The 23,136-nt window shown below is 39.4% G+C and overlaps 1 protein-coding gene across 3 annotated transcripts; it reads right to left on the bottom strand.

The window, feature by feature from the left end:
- Window positions 1–491: 491 nt before the first annotated feature.
- On the bottom strand, window positions 492–23,074 carry ide (insulin-degrading enzyme). 3 transcript variants are annotated; one of them, XM_058380918.1, is made up of 25 exons: window positions 22,805–23,074; window positions 21,179–21,352; window positions 20,624–20,831; window positions 18,837–19,006; window positions 17,859–17,981; window positions 15,887–15,999; window positions 15,567–15,729; window positions 15,307–15,399; window positions 15,006–15,097; window positions 14,212–14,292; window positions 13,523–13,626; window positions 11,120–11,222; window positions 10,730–10,852; window positions 10,420–10,502; window positions 9,889–10,033; window positions 6,717–6,827; window positions 5,861–5,981; window positions 5,063–5,154; window positions 4,279–4,390; window positions 3,541–3,708; window positions 2,869–3,141; window positions 2,659–2,720; window positions 2,081–2,153; window positions 1,922–1,989; window positions 492–1,842 (listed from the first exon to the last, which is right to left on the bottom strand). In XM_058380918.1, the coding sequence occupies exons 1-25, from the start codon at window positions 22,887–22,889 to the stop codon at window positions 1,747–1,749; spliced, it is 3,036 nt and encodes a 1,011-aa protein (XP_058236901.1). In that variant the 5' UTR covers window positions 22,890–23,074; the 3' UTR covers window positions 492–1,746. The 3 variants fall into 3 exon arrangements, with proteins under 3 accessions (XP_058236901.1, XP_058236910.1, XP_058236918.1); XM_058380927.1 differs by lacking the exon at window positions 9,889–10,033 and adding an exon at window positions 9,280–9,424; XM_058380935.1 differs by having other exon boundaries at window positions 21,179–21,357; window positions 22,805–22,990.
- Window positions 23,075–23,136: the final 62 nt, after the last annotated feature.

Genomic DNA, 23,136 nt, shown 5'->3' with positions numbered 1-23,136 from the left:
ATTACCGTAACAGGCCTGAGAGTGGACTAGAGGTCAAAAATAAAGCTGGTTTTGTTAGTCACTAATCATCAGTGCGGTGGTTAGGCTTGGCAAGGCTAGGCTAGACCTGAGAGATGCTTATCTACCACCACATGCACCATGCAGAGGAATCATAAAATGGCGCTGAAGTGCTTCCTAACATTCCAACACCACCGGCCTGATTGGGACTTAACAGCACATGCAGGCCGTGGCTCCTGTGATATTGCTCTTGACATGAGGTGCGTATTTGCGTCCGGCAGGAACGGGCATGATGAGTGTCCAAACTGAAACCAAGACTCTACACCCAGTGAGTGATTTCCCTCTCTCTCTCTCACACACACACACACGCACACACAAATGTAATGCAAACACCAGCGTACTACAGAGTTGATGGAAAAAAGCGACATTTTCATCTTTCGGCTTCATAATCACGAAAAAGCTCATTTGCAAGAAACATGTTAACAGAATGAAAATCATATTTAAAAACGATTTATTAAAGTTCTCCTTCAACTTCAAACAAAATAAAAAGCCATAACAAATCACTTGGAGTATGATCCTTTAAGAAAGCAATCTAATAAACCTGCTTCATGCCCATCTACTCAGTAGCCTAAAACAGCTCCTCCGAAACATTTTAACTAGCGAAAATAAAATACCAGATTTTTAAAACCTCTTCACTGAATTTAAAATTTGTGTTTTTTTTTTTAACTTAAGGCCAAAACATTTCTGGTACAGAAACCACGTGTAGACAGTTTGTTGCATGAGCATCTTCAAACTCAAAGTGAAACAGTTTTTGGTGGGAAAATGGGCTCAATAACAACATTCTAACAATGAAAAAGTGATTTCTCTATTTACCCATAATCTGATGACGGCGTTTGTACGCACTGCACAGTTTTAACACTATCGAAGCGTAATAAATGGATATCCTCAGCTTAGCTAATGAAAATGGAGCAGGGTAACTAATGTGCTGTTTGTAGTGTTCTAAAGCTGAAGGAGGCTTTCAAATGACCATATCACCCATTACCTTACTGGTGCTGTAAAAACAAGAAAAAAGAAAAATCAGAAAGCGACACGTCAGTGGTGACTTTACGTGACGAGATTAAGGTAAGGCAAAATATGCAGCTTGTTCAGTCCAACAAAACCTCTTCCCTTAGAATATTTGTAAAAGTAATAAATAGAATAAAAAAAAAAATATAAAAAAAAAGAAGCAAAATATTGAATTGCTCTTAAGCACACAGAGGGAAAGATTATCAGTGCTTTTCTTAGATTCTGGGTAAATAAGGGAAAGTAACTGATTGCTAAAATGTTGATCCTCTCTTCGAAAAGCACAGTAAAGAAGATATTTCCAGCATGTGTGAAATGGAAAAAAAAAATAAAAAAAATTAACCCCTTTGTAATGATCAGGCAAACACAAATGTAAAAACATCCCTGTGGTCAGCACTCGACACCTACATGACCTATTCCTGATTAATCAAATCATTTTTGTATTCTCTAAAACTGCTGTGTGTGTGCGTGAAGTGATTTTAAACAGCTCCTCAGTGACCAGGCTGAGAGCGCCAAGATGGTGACTAATCAATGCTACACCTCAGCCAAGTTATATACACTCACACACACACACACACACACACACACACACACACACACACAGTCAAAAGATGGTGTTACTGGCTCTAAACTCAAGAGTGCTGTGTGTCTCGGTCAAACCCAGTAAATGCTCTGTAAATGGTGTGATCACAGTTTGGCAGCCATGAAGTTGATGTGAGGTTTAGCGAGAGGGAAGAGAGGCAGACTCCTCTTAAACTCGGTCATATCCTGAACCACCACAGGCTGAAAACAGGGAACATACAGAACGTCAGAAGATTGGTTACACACACGTATACGAGTGCTGATGATGGAAGTGTGTTACCTGAGGCAGAGAAGGAGCAGGAGCGAGATTGACGTCATTCTGAGCTGGGAACTCTCCCACCACTGGACCTGGCATTAGAACAAGCAGCAATATATTGAGCATTCCACATGGGCAACACACTATCTTGTGCAACACACACAAACTTGGGCAAGTACTTACAGGAGTCCATCTCTCGAGACAGCACATGCACAGACACCTTGTGCCTCTTAGGAGCATCAATAGACAAAAGATCCTGTAGAGCAAAATAAGGAGAGAGGAACAGTGAGAACTTGACATCCGTGGCATCAACAGAACACTTAATACTTACTGGTACATATTTATTTGCTAAAAAATAATCTTCTTAGAGATATCACTATAATGAGAATCTCTCACGGATGGACAGACAACGTAAGGACTCCACCAATGTGGCTGATGCAATTATTTTGAGTGCAAATCCCTATGATGCCACAGCTGTCCAGTCCAACAGTGAATTTCCTCAAGACATTGAGGAAAATTCCCCTTATTGGCTAGCATGACTTGGTCTCTCATTAGTGGAAACGGCTCATGTAAACAGTAGAGAGCATTTAGAGTGCTGCTCTAAGTGGGTTCAGCTCCTGCAAGAGTGAGCCTCGATTCAAAAAGAAGCATGTGTAAAAGGTAGCCTTCTCAGATCTTCTCAGACTGTTAGAGGACACTATCTACGACTAAACTGGATGAAATCTGGACATCTGACACAAATCAGAATATGAGAAACTTGCCTTGTAGAACTGCATAATGTTGTCCTTCGCTAACGTCTTCAGATAGGCAACTTCAATATTATCTGTGTGGGAGAGTTTCGTGTTAATCCTTTAAGAGATCTTTACCTCAAGAAGTTCATTAATGATTGCTTGTTAATCTTAAAACAGAAATCACTCTATATATTATTGTGTCTAGTTGAGCAGAGTACAGTTGAGTGTGTGCTGCTTTACCCCTGTCAAAGTTGTACTGCTGGGATATGATCTCGCCCCAGTACTTGGCACATTCAGCTGCCAGCTTCTTGGGCTTGTCAAGGCGACGGATGGCCAGGGCCTGAATATGTTTGTGGAAGGCTTCGTCACTCATCTCCTCCAAATTCTTCTCCATTGTCTTGAGGAAGGCCTCCACCCTTGACTCGAGGTAGTGAGGGGCTTTCTCTGACTGGATGATGAAACGAAGCCCCTGCACACCGTTAGCCCTACGTGGACCGCTGAACACAATGTAGCCTGATGGAACAGAGAGACTTGGCTCAAAGGGATGCTGGAAAAAGCATAATTAGCAAGAAGAAACAGATGGACTATGGATGGCAACTAGTACCGAAAGAAAGAAAGGCGGCGGGGGAAAAAAAATCCACTTAAATATCCACCATCTATACAAAGAAAAAAAATGTTCTTTTGGAATTTTTCAAAATAATTTTCCTACATTCCTACCAACTGAGGTCATTTGGGCAAAAAGCTAGGTACTATTTTAAGACATTTAGTGACAACATGGTGTCATTCCAAAGAGGATTTTTCTTGCCTTTTAATATACAAACAATATCTGAATAGTTTAATTTGTTCCCACCATACATTGGTGTGTGTGTGTGTGTGTGTGTGTGTGTGTGTGTGTGTGTGCGCGTGACATACCCAGCTGTTCCTTGGTGCGCAGAGTATTGAAGCAGGGCTCATGGATAATCTGACAAAAGAGCTCTAACAGCATATTGTCATGTGTGGTCTGCATGTCCGTCTGGTAGTAAATCTCTATACCACAGTTATTATGGACCTCATTCCTCTGCTGGTACACATACCAGCCACCTGATAACCACAGAGAACTGGAGTTAGACAAGGAGTCATGACAAACACACACACACATACAAAAATACAAAACAGACACAAATCATGGACCTTTTGTGCACATACGAATCTGAAGCATTTTTCATGACAACACCTACAATGATACCTGGATCCTGTTAATCAAAAGCTATAATGAGCAATTAGTTGACTTCTAGCAGAGGAAACTGCCAGCTTTTCCATTTGAGTCCACTATTGCTTTTGCCTTGTGTACCCATTTTCTATTGTTTTACTGCACCCTGACAACAGCTGCATTGTCCACTGAAAATTCAACACTACTACAAACCAATTCCACACAATTACAGAACTGGAAAATGGACCATTCGGACTGTGCTAAAGAAAAGAAGTGTGTGTGGTCCAGCTGATGTTGACTTTGGATTGCAAAACATTGAGATCTTAGAGAGGGGGTGACACAGCTGCATGATACATAAGTATGAGGCAGTACTGCTAGGAATTGGCGAGGGTTGCGTGCATGTCCTGCTGTGAGAGTGTGTGTGATGTGTGTGGGGGGGGAAGAAACGTTCCGGCACTTACCATCCGGCACCTGCACCTCCCTGTAGCGAATCAGCTGGCTTGGGAGGAGGGGCTTGGTGTGAGCATGCTCAATTAGCGTGTCCTCCAGCATCTGCATCATACTGAGCGCAGACTATAGAAACAGGCACAGATGGAGAAAATTATTCACAAAGCTGCTTCATAAGCTACTGAACATCCAAATGCATCCATTTGATCAAATTACAGCTTCCTACCAAAATCAGCTCCTAAAATTACCCATTGATTTGGTGATAATTCGATCACTGAAATAAAGAATCCATTAATCTGTGAACCAGGAGTATACCATTTCAGATTTTTCATTTCTATAAACCTTACCCTTCGGTTACTCATTTTATTTACAAGTACGTGAGACATTTCAGAGATTACCGGTGATTTGCGTAACAGTAGCCAAACATTTCCAAATAGACCATGATTCACCATTTTATATTATAAGTGACCGGTTGTGTGGCATATTAGACATGATGGGCTTGATGAGATCACAAACCTAGCACACCTTTTACACTTCCTGAATCTCTTTTACTACTAGTACAGAGTCTGTATTTGATTCATAATCAGCTACCCAAGAGTTATTTAAACATCCGGATTGAGCGCTATTGCATTTCAGCAGTACAGCTCAATACTTTTTTTTTTGGATCAGTGGTGTGTGTACATCAGCCACATCTCAGGAGACCTTCTGCAATGAAGTGAACAGCTGCCTTGTTCTTCTTACTTCCTCCCGCACACATACACGCACCTCCCATCCAACCTTCACCAGATTCCAACCAACCTGTTTGGTGATGTTGCCGTGCAGCAGGGCTTCAATATGTAACCGTGACAACAGCTGAGGTATAAAGGCCTTGAGGCGGGGCAGAGTGACATCTGAAATGGATTCAGACATATGCAATCAATTACTGAGTCATTCTTAGACATTAGACAAAGCAACAAAACAGGGTGTCATTACTCTGTACACACATGGCTTTAAAAAAAACGCTAATTAGCAAACCTTTTTTCCACAATACGCACGTCACACACAAAAGCACGTGTACACACACAGTATATAATGACCACTCTATATTCACACAGCGTCTGACCTAGATTCAGACAGAGCCAGGTGACTGACGTAGCGCGAGATGAGCGATCAAGACACAGGAAGAGCTCGTATAACCGGGGAAGAAAATGAGAATCGGAGTACAAATGGATAGTAGTGTTAACAACCTGATGGCAAAAGACACCAAAGGAAAGGATAGAAGGAGAAATCTGATCTTGACTAACAGCTAAAGAAATCATGAGAGCCCTGGGCAAAGGAAACAGGAGGAAGAAATGGAGAACAATCATAAGAATCAATGATGATGATGTGGGCAACATCTGTTTATTAATCTAAAACTGCCCCATAGGCTTGCACAGTGTATGGGGCTGTCCAGAGTTTGAGAGAGCAATTTTACTGTCCCTTGTCTTGTTCCTTGTGGAAGCCAAGGGCATGTAATTATTGCGTCTTGTCTCCAGAAACCCCATGTTCGATAATTCATCCTTGCCAACACACTTGTACCACTATGTTATTGTGTAACTGTGAATGCATTTAATTCACCATCAAGTGCTTCTTTGAGCTCGTCTTTAGTCCATGCGACCTCCGTCATGAGCAGCCTCAGGTAGTACATGGCATGCTGGTGTGGCTGCTCCGCCCGGAAATTATTCAAAGACCTCATATACTGCGAAAAGACCAAATAAACCATACATAAAAATACAACAAAACCAAAACTGATAAAACAATTATGTATTCAGATTGTAAAACGGGATTAAAAGGGTATCACAGGATGTCCAGTTCTACACTAAAATATAGTTTAAGTGTTATTTAACAGGTACATATTTATATACAAAACAGCCATATTTTTTTAGATTTAGCATTTACAATAGAGGCATGTGGGATTCCTAAATGTGACCCAGGTTAACGTTAGAGAAAGATCTTTAGAGCAGGGGTTTTTAAACCTTTTCATAATCAGGGATCCCTTCAATTGTAAAATCCACTTTGCACTGTTTTACAAAAACACTCATTGAAAAGGCCAGAATGTATATTTTTCCATTTTGAACTTTTCACCCATGAAACCAATTGTAATTAAAATTGATATTTACAGACATACTCCTGATCATTTTGGCTTCCCCCAGTGTAAGAAAATGAAAAAACAAGCCTCGGTTCGAGTTGGCATAAAACACGTTACAGAGCACATATCACTGTAATGTGAGTGAAGACTGTACAGGGCTGGCTTATTTTAGCAGGAAAACATATTTTCCAAATGAGTTATAGCAGGTTTATTGCTAATAAGCAATTCTTACATGTATAACACTTTTGTGTGTCTCCCATGATAACTGCTTGGCTCACTTACAGATCATGGACCACATGCACTTTTACCATATGAAATGTATGGGTTGATGTATGCACCGCTCACCGCCTCCTTGATGATGTCAAAGCGTTTCTCATCAATCTCAAACGTGGCCATTTTCTCAATGATCTTCTTCAGCAGGATGTGCTGCTTGTCATTGTAGCCCTTCACTGAGAGCTGTAGTTAAAATGACAATGTTAGAGCAGAAATCTGTCATACCCAAATGTGGGCATGCGTATGCAGGGAAGAGTATAGGAGCACTGCGAGATGAACACTGCTAATGTGATACTAGCTGTGAAGCCCCTCAAGACCCAGTGTAGCACATTGTCCAGAAAACTGTGTTAACTTACATTTTATTCAGCAAAATGTCAACCAGTTGTTACATGGAGAACCAAAACAGATGTGCATACACAAACTGAGACTGAAATAACCAAATGCTGAGGAAGTGGGGACGTGTTTATAGTTACTAACATACCACTACTGATGCTAAATATTCAAGGCAGTAAAAGAAAAGCATGCCAAGCACAGAGTAATACAACCAGAGTGCAAATAGTCAGGATAATACACAGACACCATTTGCTTTATTCCCACATCACCTACACAGGATTGGCTTAAACCACACTCAGCAATTTGACAACCTTAAAACTGTAAACAATTGGCAATGAAGTATGTTTATTAGGACTAAACACTGCTGTAATTATATTGATGTGGCCTGAATAAGCAGTTCCAAGTGTAGAGTTGTGTGTTGGACTATAAGTAATCAAGGAATCACCCTACTGGATATTCTACAATTTCTACAAATACAGCAACAAACCAGTGAGCCATCATGAGCACAAATGGATGAGCACAGAAATGGCACACAAACAAGTCACAATGTTTCACGAACTGATGGATATTCATCAAAACCACTGATAAGCAATGATTTGACCATAACTGATTTTCCTATGACTGAAGCAGATTCTTAAAAAAAGTTTAATCAAAACAGAACACCCTGAGCGCTGGTATGTTTTTTTCCCCCATTAGTGTCTACACTGGTCTCTCTAAAAAATTTTTTGCGCAATTAGTAATAATAATTTAATATGGAGTATTATTAAAAAATAGGAAAAATATGCATGGTATAAATAAATGTTATACTAAAAATAAAATTAATTTATGAATCTAGGCTATGTGTAATTGCAAGAGAGGATGACATCTTTTATCCAGTGTGTTTATGAGTATTTTAAACCCCGCGCTGTAAACTGTATTAATCAGCACCATGTCTTCGCAATGAAATGCGTAATCGCTTCAGTTATCTCCATTTGTCTTGGAGAAGCTGCCGGATACGGAGAAGCACAAAACGACGACGCCATGATGGGAATCTGTGTTGCAGCTCTCGGCATGGCTTTTCTAAAAAAGCATAAAGCATTTCTTTTTGGTTCTAATTCTTGATTCTTCTGAGCAACACTTTTTAAACTATCTGATGTTTCTTTATCCGCGCACATGCTCACGAAATTAACATGACAAGATAGACAAGCACAAGTGGATAATCGGGGCGTTGATAAGGACACGCCTACAGACTATTAGGTCTATTAAAAGTCTTTATTCGCCCCTCACAATGTAACATGCAATAAACACCCCTTAAGCACGCAGCTTTGAATGATTACGTAATCCCGGCACCTGTAATCGTAATTGCGATTAGAAAATTGATTAATTGTGCAGCCCTACGTTAACCTATGAGCTACACCAGCCGAACACCAAATCACGTCCTACCAAATTAATTTACACAGATTAATTTTACATTTAGATTATACACATCTCTGATGAGCCAATGTGTTCTACAGGCCTATAGAAGACTGAAAAGACTGAAAGGATTAGACATTAACATTATGAACACTGGCATAATATTGTCTTGTTCCCCCTTTTGCTGCTAAACCAGCCCTGACCCATTGAGGCATGGACTCCACTAGATCCCTGAAGGTGTGCTGTGGTATCTGGCACCAAGATGTTAGCAGCAGATCCTTTAAGTCCTGGAGGATGGTTACAGGACTTAATGGACATTGACCACTGCAGACCGGGAACACCCCACAAGAGCTGCAGTTTTGGAGATGCTCTGATCCAGCCATCACTCACTCAAATCCTTACGCTTGCCCATTTTTCCTGCTTCTAACACATACTTCTAACATCGGGTTATATACACACACTACTTAATAAATATTAATAACTTACTCCAGTAGACGACTTCCAGGCGTCTACTGGAGTAAACACAATAAAATGGAAAGACTATCAGCAGGTGACATTCATTAAGTAAATGAACATCCTCTGGCTTTCAAAGTTGTACTGATAAGTGTGTTGACCCTGCAAGTTGTCTTTAAACAAGGACGCTATACATCAGCCTGTCAAACTGTGCTACAAGGTCATAAAATAAGGTGGAGCAGGAGCTTGTATGCAGAGGAGCCATCATCATTAAGTAGGGCTGGCCACGTCCACACACCTTGTGCAGATGGTTAGAGTTTCACCACTTTCCTTTTATGCATTGACAAAGACATAAGCAAGGGATTTAGAAGATAAATTTAGCACACTACCAAGCTTCAAGCATCCCTAAACCTTTGCCCTGCCACACGGGATGGGTTAGTTGACGTGCCATACTTACAAGGATGGCATTCATTCCTGAGGCTATCCCATAGCTCACCCCTGCCAGTCGGGCTGCATATGTATACTCTTTTAAATCATCCTTCAACAACCTGAGAAATAGGTACGTCATGTTGCAGTGGAGGGGATCTGTATATAGGAAGCGACTAACAAAAAAAAAAAAAAAAAAAAACAATATGGTGATGTAACACTGTCAAACAAAAAAGATACAAGTGACAGATGAAAAGAACAAAAAAGAACCAAAATAGACAGTGGGGGGGGGGACGTGTCTCGAAGAGTATGTATATGCAGCCTCAACACTGGCAGAGCCAACAAGGGCTAATCCAGAAACTACCATCCACCACACATGTTCTCAACACCAGCAAAGAACAGTCAACTGAGTAGAAATCTCATAACTCCTACCAGATCTCAAACACAGCATGCTAAATGTATGACTTTAGACACTAGCTAGCTTCATAACACTTCTAAACCATCATCTGGCTTTCTGGACAATGCTTTGTGAGAAGAGAGAAAGGGCAGCTTATTTTTTGTGTTTGACAGCTGGGTAATATAATGGTGGTATGATGGTCATGGTGATGATGAGAACAACGAGGGTAATTTGGATACTTACATACATCCCATAGATGGTATTTTGGAGGTCATAGTTCAAGCCAGCTAGCTCGGCTGCATATGCATACTCGTTGAGGGAGTCCTTAAGAAGTTCAAGGTACAAATATGCCATGTTACAGTGCAACGGGTCCACATAGGCAAAGGGGCTGTGGAGACAACAGCAGTGATCAACCCAAACATATCATCTTTGTGCATTACTTAGGCACTCTAGTACTGAAGGCAAGACTTCATTTCACCTGCAACAATGCAGCAACACCTGTAACTAAAGAAGCTGTGCAAAAATGTTAAGGGTTAATAAAAAGAGAAGGTTTCCACACCCTCTATCAAATACTCAGTGCAGTTAGCATGGTACACATTCAATTTCAATGACCGTTGTATTTCCCCTTAAGAAATGATTAAAGAAAAAAAGTTACAGCATAACAAAAATATACCAAGTCTCAATGGTCAACCAGCAGCTCCAGCATGCAATGGTGGGAAGGCTGTAAACATTTATGTCTCAAATCTCAACAAGTGACACACTATAAGAACTTACCTAAAGAATTCAAAGTTTAGACAGGCCTTGGGCAGGAAAAATTTATCATCCTGCTTGAACCACACTTTACTCATTGCAGTATCCTACAGAAAGAGAACACATTTTCGGTACAGGTTGCAGTGTAGTCAGAAAACAAAAGCACAGGTATACACACAATGGTAATCTTTCTAGTTTTAAAACCTTTTATTATTTCTGTGGAAAAAGGTTAAGCCAAAGTTTTAATGAAAGTGAAGAGAGTGGAACCAACAGTAAACAAATGAAAAGGTTTTGGAAAGCAGGGTAAACAATGGAGCTTTAATAAAAAGAAAACCTTGATCAAAGTGGGATAGGATGGAGAGTCCTTCTCAAGAGGGTAAATCTCAAAGTTGGTGGGGATGAACTCATTCTTCATTGGCAGTTTAAACTTGCCGTTGAGGTCAGCATTTTGCCAGTTCTGAAACGGAACAATAAAATCAATGATATCTGGCTTAAAACCTATACAATGTGGAGGATGTTTTGCGATGTACGAACAAAGATTAATTATTACAGAATAATGCTTAAAAACTCCATTCACAGATGGCCATTGAACATTATGGCATGCTCCGTAATCTACTTTTACCTTATTGAGAGATTTTGTTCTCTGTATCCTACATATATTTTTCACTACCCGATAAATCAGTTTTATTGTTCCCATTTGCAATCCAAGAGAAGAGCCTCTCACCTTAATGACCTCATCAGATATAGATTCCTGCTTGTACTGTGTTCCATACCACTCTTCTGTCTTGTCAGTCTGTCCTTCAAATGACTTGGAGACCACAGCGACCCTGAAGAGGAACAGGAAGAGACAAACATAAATACCTGTTCTACAATCAGACCAGTCTCAGTTTACAGACACTGACACTTCTCATCTCTCACAGCCTCCCTGAGGGAACCAAGCTGCAGAACTCTGCTTTTAGCAAATCTGCTCTATAGTAAGTGGCTCTCAGAATCAGGATTATTACATTACATGTGGGAAGCTTGAGTTTCCAGTGAAGCCTCAATCTGGTGTACCAAGACAGGGATCGATGTTCTGTATCTGGACTGAAATGCACCAGAGCAATTGGTGCTGCTCTGATCGATGGAGGACTTTTCAGAACAATGACCCGCTATTCTGAGTCACCACAATCAATCATTTGCATAAGAGAGCCCAAAATAGTCTGATAGTCTCTAGACCTGAGCGGATAACGAGAATCCAGCTTTAAGCCAAAGACATGTCTAAAGGAAAAATGAAAAGTTTGGAACTCAATCTTGTGATGTTTGAATGGCAATGGTGATTAACTGCCAGTGAGCAACCTGCCTATATACACACACACAAAAGGTTTTGGGACACCCCTCCAAATCACTGAATTCAGGCATCCCAATCACTTCCATGGACACATTGTGCATAAAATGTATTAAATCAAGCACCTAAGTATGCAGACTGCTTCTACAAATATTTGTGAAAATATGGGTTGCTCTCAGAAGCTCAGTGAATTCAAGCATGGTACCATGATTGATTGCCACCAGTGCAATAAGTCTATTTTTGAAATTTCCTCACTACTAAATATTCAACATTTAGTTGTATTATAACAAAGTGGAAGCAATTAGGAACAACAGCAACTCAGCCACAAAGTTGTAAGCCAGTTGCATGCTACTTTCTGCAGAGTCAATAGCTACACACCTCCAAGTTTCACGTGTTATTCAGATAAGCTCAAGAACATTGCGTAGAGATCTTCAAGGAATGGGTTTTCATGGCCAAGCAGCTGCATCCAAGCCTTAGATCGAGTGCAATGCAAAGCGTCAGATGCAGTGGTGTACAGCACGTTGCCATAGGACTCTAGAGCTGTGGAGACGTGTTCTCTGGAGTGACAAATCACGCTTCTCTGTCTAGAATGGCAATCTCTGTTCCATGGCAATCCGATGGGCGAGTCTGTGTTTGGCGGTTGCCAGGAGAACAGTATTTGCCTGACCGCACTGTGCCAAGTGCCAACCTGACCTCAACCCGATAGAACACCATTGGGTTGAATTCATCATCAGTGCCTGACCTCACAAACGCACTTCTAGAGGAATGGTCAAAAATTCCCATAAAGACACTCCTAAACCCTGTGGAAAGTCTTCCCAGACGAGTCGAAGCTGCAAAGGGCGGGCCAACTCCATATTAAAGTCTAAGGATTAAGAATGGGATGTCATTAAAGTTCATGTGCATGTAAAGGCAGACGTCCCAAAACATTTGGCAATATAGTGTATGTTCATTCCATGCCGGGTTGGATTTCTACCATGCACAACTTTCACAAGACTTGAAACTGAGCCCAAGGAAACCATAATCACCAAGGCTGCCTTTTAATAAACATGACTGCTGAACCAATTAAGGAGCCTGGACAAGTCATTTAAACACGCAAGTAGATTTCCAGACAAACTTGCTTTCTATCAGCTTCTACACAAGACCATGGTTTGATGGTTTGCAGGATTATTTTGAGAACCTATACAAAAAGAGATTCACGTATGAAAATTACAACAAAATAAAGCCAACTTTCTTTGAAACGCATCCAATAACACAAAAGCTATATTTTGATCCAACACTATGGAACAGCTCTAATCTGAGACTACAGAGGAATACACAAGGCTCCACATGTCAGAAAAGTTCGATACGAAAAGTTGTTTCCTTTTTAAACACACATACACTGTGGCAAATTCAAAGCAATAACCAGACACAGTACTGCGTTACCCCTGAGCAACACGGTAAGAAGAAAAAACAGTTCACTGACATTCAATATGAAAGAGTTCAAATGTGAAGATGCTTCTTTGAAGTGAGGCAAGGAATCTGTCCAAAGTCTGGGCAAACTCAATCGCTTCCGTAGAGGCAGACGCAATTTTGCCTCATCTCCTTTTCAGGTCATGGATTGTACCCAAGAAATAAATCTGATCTTTTTCACTACACTTGCTTCCACTAGAAGGGCTGAGGGTTAAGGTAGTAGTGATTCATTAGGGTTAAGCTAGTGTTGTAAGGGCATATTTGCTCAGTACTGACAAACATTTGCCAATCTGTTTAATAATTTCCTAAAGTGAACATGTACCACTGACGCCCTATTACATACGTATGTCTCACCTGACATTCTCTGGTCTCAACTTATTCAGCACCATCTCTATAAGGTCTGGTCTGAAGTCCTCCAACATATACTCTGCAGCAAGAATCTCCTCCAATGGATAATACTGGAAGGAATATGCAAATTTATACAAGTTTAAAGCAGGAAGGAGTACAGCAACACTGTACTCTGATTCAAGTTTGTCAATAATAATTTATTAATAATGCTCTGAGCCTGCTATCATACCAGGCACCAAATAAATATGCACCAAGAAGCAAAAGAAATACTGATCCAGTTATGATGCACCATTAAGACTATGTTAGAGCACTGATAATACTATAGAGTTCATCACGAGCTGTTTTGGAAATACATAAGGAAATGTACGCTCCACTTAAAATGGCTTGCCACATGGGAATGAGGTCATGTTTTTGAGTTCTTAATGAGACTGCTTACCTTAATCAAGGGAAATGTGACAAGCATGTATTAACTGTAAAAGCCAGCTATTAATACATCTGTTATCCGAATAATTATACTATGGTTTCTCAGTGGTGTGAAAAACACGCATTACTACTACTAATAATAATATTAATAATAATAATAATAATAATAATAACAATAACAACAACAAAAATAATAACACGTTCAGTAGCTGAACATGACATAATGGTAATGGACCTCTCAAACTAAAACCTTGCGAGTTGGAAAAACCTACGTGCAAAAGTCCAGCTACTTTAGATGTGTATCCACGAGGGCGTTCTTTATCCTTGAATCTGAAGGCCACCGTGTTCAAATCCTGCACAGGAAAAATTGGAATGCATGAAGGTATTTAAAATAGACATTTAGTAAATTGCACCACAACCCATACTTCAAGCTTTAATGGCGTTGAATTACTCTACTTGACTGATTCAAATAAAAATAAATACATAAAACTAAACAACAAATAAAAAAATTAAAAGAAAAAGTGAAAATTGACTTGTCCTTATCCATATATTTTCCCTGGTACAGTTCCCCTGATGCAGTCTGCCCCTCTTATTTGTGTTATGGGAAGGGCGCAGGCTTGCTGGAGCTCACTGAGAGCTTGATTTATTTGATGGCTTGTTGCACTTTAGCTATATATTTCTTGGTTATTGTAAATGCTAAATTTAATGATTCTTTATAGATAACTGTCACTGGCTTTCCTATGCTTTTAGAGGGTATGCAAAGAAAGATCCATAGAGAAACTGGTGATATTACCCCTAAGGGAGGTGCAGAAGACTGAAAGCATAAATGTTTTTTTTTTTACCTCTAGTAATCACCAGGGATAAAGAAACTCACCCACACCACAGGGACATGAGGAATCAACATACCTTAGGGCTAAGTGGAAAGGTGTTTAGAGTGATATTAACCTTGTAGAACTAGGAGAGTGCAGGGTGATGCCCAACTCTAATTTCTGATCATGTTTTCCGAGGAGTTTGTCAGTCAATATCCTAATCAAATGGCAAGGCTATAGATAGCTATCTGGCCTACCTTACATTCCTGGAAAACCCATTCCTGAGGGCCCTCTGTGCGCAGCTTTTGAATATACTGGAACATGTGAAAGATGATGTCCTCTACATGCACTGAAATCAAAGGATATAAAGGATGAGATGCACTCAAACCTCAAAACATATGTTCTGATCTCTGACATACACAGGGTGGATTAAGGAGTTCCAGCATGCCAGAAATTTCACTGAACACCATCAATGTCACAGCCACACAATTCATTTACGTTGAAAGATTGAAATATTCTTACATAACTGCCACAGCAATCATTATTCCCAGTACTTACATAGTCCTTCTTCGGTTAAATCCACATTAATGATAAAGAACATGAATCCTCTGGCTCCTTCTTTCTGCCCCCCAACTAAAGTATTTACCCAACCTAGGCGAGGGACAAATAAAAAAAAAAAAAAACAACAACCATGTACAGTATCTGCATATTTCAAATGATTAAAAAAGCAAAGCAGATATTATCTTACACAAAAATAACAAATAACAGTACACTGAACGTGACGTATTCTGTGGATCAGTTCTATCCATATCCTTTACCTTTAGCTTTCAGCTCAGACAGCAGGCTCCCTGGACCTTCATGCCCTATCAAGTGGCCTAAATAATGGCCAGGGTTTGATTTATAGTACTTTTGTAGGTCAGGGATCGGAAAAGTAACATAGAGGTTCCGGATGTCCTTAATCGGAACGACCTTGTAAAATTGCTACAGAAGGGGAAAAAAAAAAAGAATACAAAACACATTTAACACAACAAAAAAGTGTGTTTATTGTAAAACAAGTAAAAGTTTATTTGAAATGTTATTTCTATAGTTAGTGGTTAGTGATAAATGTACTGAAATGTTGCCATGTGCTTGGCCTCACCCTAAGATGCTCTTCCTGGAAGGGATGCTGTGGGAATTCTGGGATAGGCACAGATTTGTTCTCTACCTCTCCAAAGAGTTTAACCACCATAGACTCCAATTCATCCAGAGATTCTGACAAAGTGAAAAAAGGGGAAAAGAAATTTTCAGTTTTAATAGAGTTTTGATAGTGATGGCTAACAAATAAGCAAACAAATAAATAAAAATAGAAGCCCCGGATGCAGTGTAATTGCACTCTTCAAGTCGTCTACAACTTATTCGGTCATAAAGGATGACAAAACGCAAGGGAAATGGCATTAAAGTTTAAAGGTAACCTCTGGCTGAATTTAAGTGTCTTTTATTGAAACAATTACTAGCTTACTGTGGGGAAAAGCTGTGAAAGTCATTCATAATGAGGTCATGCCATCATAAACCGAATGAGGTAAGACAATAACACTGTGAAACACATCATTACTATAGCAAATGAACACACCAGCGATATTTCCAACAATCCCAAATTAATTCAGACAATAAATGTCAGAGCAGCTGTAACGTAAGAAAATACCATTAAGTGTAGCAAATATTATTAAATATTATTTTTAAGACTGGTCAGAAAATTCTATCCTACAATATTTCAGAAATTTACTTTGTTTTGCAGCCTGGACAAATGTGACGATATCCTGCCTTTGGCAGAGATAACTGACCAACAGAAAAGAGGATTAGTAGTAGAAAATTTCCACACCAGTGAAGCCAAACTGCCTCTCTGGAGGAAGTGAACTCATTGATGTAATGTGAAACATTTAGAAATGTGCACTTGAAAGCAGAGCTTAATTTGCAAAACATGAGGTATGAGAACACCAAGGGAGAGGTCATCCAGTAAGCAGACAACGAGGGAAAATGTCCCAAAATAAATCATGATTGTGCTACAGTGAGGAACTGGGGGGAAAAAAAAAAAAATACAGATTTACAATGTGTAAAGCTTCACTCAACCTCAAAACAAACATTTTGTTCACAATACCAGGTCTTAAAAATGTAAATGAATATAGACTATATAGCCAAAAGGTTGCAGACAACTGGAAATCACACCCATATGTACATTTTGTACATCCCATTCTACACTTTTCTGTGAAGGCTTTCAACTAAATTTTGGAGCATTTTGGATTTTTCCATTCAGTATTAATTCCAAGCATAGATATCAGGTGAGGAGGCCTGGGGTGTGGTGGAGTTGAGGTCAGGGCTCTGGGCAGACTATAACAGTTCTTCTACACCATGAATTCATAGAGTGCACAGGGACATCATGCTGGGACAGGGTTGGGACCCTTAGTTCCAGTGAAAGAAAACTGTAACGCTACAGCATACAAAGACATTCTATACAATTGTGCCTTCCAACTTTGTGGGGAAGAACTACATATGGATGTAATGGTCAAGTGACCACAAATATTTGCCCATATTGAGTAAAAACATGTACATAAAATTTCACCACAATGGAATTCTCCTGACAATGGTCTCCTCACAATGTGGTGATTTACTCTTATTTAGGCAATTTCTGTCTTTTAGAAAACCAAACAAAAAACACTCATTGTACAGGGTTCAGTTTTGTAAGTGATGGGCCAACAATTTGCAAAGGCAATGCCTTTTAGCTTGTTTTGCCCCAACACTTTTGCATACTTGCATTAGTTGGTAATTGTTCATCAGGAAAATGAGCAGCCTATTTTGGGAAGAGGTGACAAAGAATGATCATTTATTAAAAAGTTTTTTATTTTATTTTAACGTAAGAATTTGTAATTAAACAATTCTTAAAATCTCAGTAGATGTCAAAAACTTTCACGTCAATTAGGTTTGGGCAATCAAGACTTCCATGTGTCCAGTGGTTTAAACAATTATTTAATGATTTGTTCACTCCTGACCTGAATAAATGGACCAAACACAATGTAAGGATAGCAGTTAAAAAAAAACTGCATTCTGTAGCAAGGTGACTGTGTAAACTTCCTTACCTCTTCCGAGAACACAAAGTCCCATCAGGTTGGAAGAATAAAATGTGGAGTGGAATTTCAGCAGCTCTTGACGGATGTCAATGCCTTTCTGGGATGGCCATGTTTCCAGAGTCAGCTTATTGCCTATAAAAATAAAAGCATGTGTGAACATTATTTTTTCGTTACTCATCTCCACACACACACACTTTGTTTTCTTAAGGTCATGACTTATGACAGGTAAAGCTCAAGACTGCCACCATCTGGCTAATTTGGGCAGACTTCTATTCTTTTAAACAATTGTTTTGAGATTATTTCATCACAATAGATCAGAAACATTAACTTAACGTATTATACAAACACTTTTCGAAATGCATCAACAGTTTGGCCTAATATTCCAAATAAACCAAAAAAGTATATTCCACTATACTGCCCTAAACATTTGTTGAGGCCTTATGTAGTACACTACTGCTCACGTTTTTCACTGTCCAGAAGTTCTACTGCACATAGCTTAACTGTGGACTAGACATGGGTTAAAAAAAAAAAATCAATGCCTGTGTGCTGCACTGATGCAAGTAAGACTTATATAGAAAGATTCAGCAGTACTGTGTGTGCTGTGCAGGCAGTGGCGTAACCAGAAACTTTGGTGTACAAAATAAAATTATCTTTGAGTTCTTCCATACCTGTACAATTAAATTGGTAAGTATGGCATGATTGTCCATTGAAGATGAGGTTTTAGACAGCGGTTATTTAGCCATTTTATTTAGCTAGTTATTTATCATTTATGACCCAATAAAACACAAACAAAATCTTTCCATTTAAGACATGCTAATAATCTGGGAAAATTACACCTTAAAAATAATACCATCTACTTTTCCTGCAACACAATGTACTGATATGTCGGTGGTTCATCTTTTGTGTGTCTGCAACATCTCGTGAAGCCTACATCAAGATTAGTCTCATATCATGAGTTTAGTGCAACATCTCATGATGGCTTGATACCTGTTCCAAATTTGCTAAAAGGATGACTGGGGCTCCCAGTGGCCTTCTCCAGCTGAAATAACCTCCATGCATCGTTCATCAGGTTCTTCTCGTGCTCTGAGTCCACAGCATTCACTTCACGGTCTTTACAGCTCTCATCAAACAGAGGACACAGAAAGAACTGGGCAAACCTAAACAGAACAAAACTGCGATAAGCAAAAAGCACAAAAATGCAGACCTTAGAGACCTTCCAGTCTCCTTCTGTAGATATCTTATTGATGTATACAATATTTTAATCATTCATTTATGTTTGACATATTTATTCCCGTCAACTATAAACAAATAATAGTTCATGTAGAGAACAGCATATTCAATTACTTCTAGGGAACAGAATATCAGTATTATCCATGCATTATGGATTACTGATGATATCAAATTTAGGTGTAATTTTATCTCATCATCATCATCATCATCATTATATAGGAGCACTGCTGTGTGTGTTTTTGTATAGACTCTGTTTACAGAGCGCCCTAGAGCCCAAGGGATTTCTCAGGCTCTATGGAGGCTCCTTTGAGCCTTTGGACGTCAGCCGAAGGGAGCACAAGTGCTACAGAAGACACATCTGCTCCTGTTCAGGATTATGTAAATGGTACTAGGTACAATTTGACAGTCATATTTGTTTACTCTGGAGTGTTGACATTTTATTTTGGGATACAGCTTTTTTTTTGCTTTAACCCTCATCTCTGAAAATATTTAACAAATTATATGCCTTTTATTTTATATATTTGAAATTCTGAAGGTACAATGACTAGCTATGTTGATGCTTTCTCAGTATGAAAGCGAAGAGTCACTTCATGCTATATCGACAGCGAGTTCATCATTTAAACTGAACACGGACTGCAGAAAAGCACTTTGCACTGAAAACCCTAGCTCAATAAAAACTTTCATGTGACATGGCAGAACAAACAAAACATCATTCTTGGCTTTATTTGTCCTAGAGATGTGGTTTCAGAAACACTCGTGTGCAGTACAAATAATGCAAATGAATTTAAGTCATGCAAAAAGCCCAAAATCCAACTGCCATGCAAATGGAATAAGAACTATTGAGATGGTAGACTAGAGAAAGTCAGTTTATTTACCAAGTAAATAAATAAAATAAAAACCCAAGCAGGTGACCATCGGGCAGTTAAATGTGAATGACAGATGTACACTGCATGAATACAATTTAGCAACATAGCATTATTTGTCAGAATTTGAAAGATATTTAGAAAAGCACCCTAATAGAGTCCATAGGCATTACTGAGGATATGAGGACTCAAATGAGAGTTAAATAAATTGCTAGTTTCCTGTTAATGGCCAATGATTTGCCATGGATTAATGTGATATCTATTTTTTAACTGCAAAAGGATCTTTTGACTTTAGGTAGTATACCCAGACAGCAACATGATTCTCCCTGGAATAAGTAATCACACACCACCAGCGAAAGACACCTGATCTCAAAACTCAATCCACAGAGGAACAGTTTCCCACCTGGGGTCTGTAAAAAGCAGGTTTAAAAGCTCTTTCGGTATCATTTTAACCTCGCATGCGTGCCAAAAGATACAATTTTCTAAACTCAAAGGTAGAATGGCATGAACAGGCATGAGTAGTAATGCTCTCAACATAGCAGTGTGATCACATGAGCCTTACTGAAGTAAACTGAGAGAGATCTACAGTTGGGAATATGTAAAACAAGACATAAATACATTCAAGGCCTTCACCACAGGACGCTGGCAAAGAGCTCATTCTTCAGTCCTCCATACTCTTACCTATCCAGCGCTCCTTGCAGATGTTCATGGGATACATCGAAGTAATAGTTGGTGTGCTCGCCGCTGGTGAAAGCGTTGGAGCTCCCAGCATGTTCACTCAGGAACTGACTGTACTCATTCTCTTTGGGATATTTTTTCGTGCCCAAAAACAGCATGTGCTCGCAAAAATGAGCCAGACCAGCAATGTCTGAGGGATCCGACAATGAGCCTGATAAAGAAATAGAGCGGAGAGGAAACGTGAGTGAAAAGAAAACAAGCCTTGTGACGGCAGTGGAAAAAATGTGTGTCTTGAATAGTTTGCAATTTCATATAGAACTGTATTTGATGAATCATTTAGTGTTTTTACTTGTGTGTTTGCAGCTGAGCTACAAAAGGCATCAGTTAAAAAGTTAAGACAAACCTAATCTTCGACATCACAATTAAATAAACTGGATTAAAATGAAAAGAAAATCCATTTTTATGCAAGTGTGAATAAACAACCTCTTGGTCAGTGCCACTGAGCTATTTTACAATAAAATCCCAACGATGAGACGAGAAGACACGTTTCTCCTTTACCTATGTGGACATCGAGTGCTGCTGACGACTTGTCTGTAGTGGGATCGCTGATCAGGATTGCTTTGAGGCCGTTAGTGAACTCCAGTCCTTTGTACTCCCGCTTGTCTTCTGGAGAGCGAATGATGTTGCTCACCACTCTCTTTACTGCTGGGTCACTCATTCTGAGGTTCAAAGCTATTCTGACAAAACAAGGCATCAGTTCAGGGTTCACATTAGACACGTCCCATACTGGCTGATATGTCGGCAACATAACATTCATTTAGATTTACAGCATTGTCAAATTCACTGCCCAACAAACATGCTGGACAGCAATGATAACCTGTTAGTGACAAGTTTAATCTCAATGTGGTTAGAGTATGTCAATATAGACTTTGTAGATAAAGTCTATTCTATTGAATAAGTCTTTGAGACATTCTTCGCTAGATAGTTAAATCGATCTCAGCCATAATGGCAAGAAAAACACAAACAGGCTCCCCAAACTATGTGTTAAATACAGTAAGAGGAAAACTATGTGCATGTTCAGCCACTGTAGTATCAGTTGAACAAGACTTTCTAGACACACCTTACCCAGATTCTTTTTTTTAAAGGGTTGCATCTGTCAAAAGCATTAAAAACTAGTTTAGCACATGAAGGAGGTTCGGGAAAGAATTTACAGAAGAAGGGATCCTGTTTCAACCAGTTAGTGCTGAGTTGCCAAATAAGTCTGAGTCAAGATCTCGAAATCACTTAAGTAAATCATACATTAAGACATTTTTAGCGTCGCTGTTCAGAAACTATCCCTGTGTCCAAAATCATAATTCCTCCTGATATTATTGTGGTGAAATGATCATGGGATACTGATGCTGCGATCTATTTCATTACGAGGAGGGTTTTTGAGAGGACAGACAGTAGCGTATTAACACTGACCGATTCCAGCAAAAAGAAACAAAATAACTCAAGCTAAATAACGACATTAATACATCAGTTTTCACACCATGAATATTATTTAATAATAGTTTTGGCCCCCCTGATTCATTAATAATACTAATGTGTCTCGTGTGTGTACACGGCTCATATTTAAGTAGTGTTTAAAAAGTTTTGCCCCCCCCTCCTCATTCTGTCACATATAAAATGGCTTTTTAAAAAAATGACAACGCAGAACTGTTTATTTTTAGTGGCCAAACTGACAACAACTACAATCTACACTTTTTGTCGTACAAAATGATGCGCTTCAAGAATCAGGAGTGTAAAAATTTTCAGTGTAAATGTTGTACGGTTCATTACCGCGTCCAGTACCGGCTTTAAGACTTAGACTTAGCTAACTCCTTTAGCATACTTAGCTAGCTAACTGACTGACTGAACAGCAACCATTAACAGACCTAAATTACACAAATAAATAATTAACGTTACTGGTTTATTATTAGAAACGTGTCGTTTTGTACATTTCAAAACAACTATATATATAAGTGTGATATAAATCTATATCGCGGGTGATCTACAGAAAGTTAACTAGCCAGCTAGCAAACAAGCTTAGTGGTATTAGCGTGCTAGCAAAGTCATTGTACACAGTACCCGGTACAATGACTGTCACAACGATAACGGAGGGTAAAATCCAAATTAAACAAAGTACAAACACACGCGACTTACCGGACAGTTTGTGGAAACGCGAAACGTGTTTTAAAACAGATGAAGGTCTCGTGATGTGGATTGCCCGGCTAATACATTGCAGCATACTTCAGTGCGCGATAACAAAAACGCATATGAACCTCCGTCAGGCTGCCATTTCTTTTCAATTCCAAATAGCCGTCTAATCCCTACACAAGCGCACTACGTAGGGTAGAAGTGAATGACATCGACAACCAACCTAGTGCACTTCAGAGCAAAGAAGGATTGATTTGGGAGTCAACCCTACCCAATCAGACTCAGGTTTCGCCAAGGTAAAGCCTGGCTAAAAAAAGTATAAGATACTTTAGCTATTT

The sequence above is a fragment of the Hemibagrus wyckioides genome, linkage group LG03 (genome assembly GCF_019097595.1).
Source record: "Hemibagrus wyckioides isolate EC202008001 linkage group LG03, SWU_Hwy_1.0, whole genome shotgun sequence".
Taxonomy (NCBI): domain Eukaryota; kingdom Metazoa; phylum Chordata; class Actinopteri; order Siluriformes; family Bagridae; genus Hemibagrus; species Hemibagrus wyckioides.
The sequence above is the reverse complement of the archived record's forward strand: the minus strand, read 5'-3'. Positions and strand labels throughout refer to the sequence as shown.

Coding starts and splice junctions, on each gene's coding strand:
- ide (XM_058380918.1), bottom strand. CDS start 22,889: ATGCTGCAATGTATTAGCCGGGCAATCCACATCACGAGACCTTCATCT. Junction 16,000..17,858: donor ACTTTGTGTTCTCGGAAGAG/GTAAGGAAGTTT, acceptor TCACTTTGTCAG/AATCTCTGGATGAATTGGAG. Junction 15,098..15,306: donor TTTAACCGAAGAAGGACTAT/GTAAGTACTGGG, acceptor CTTTGATTTCAG/TGCATGTAGAGGACATCATC.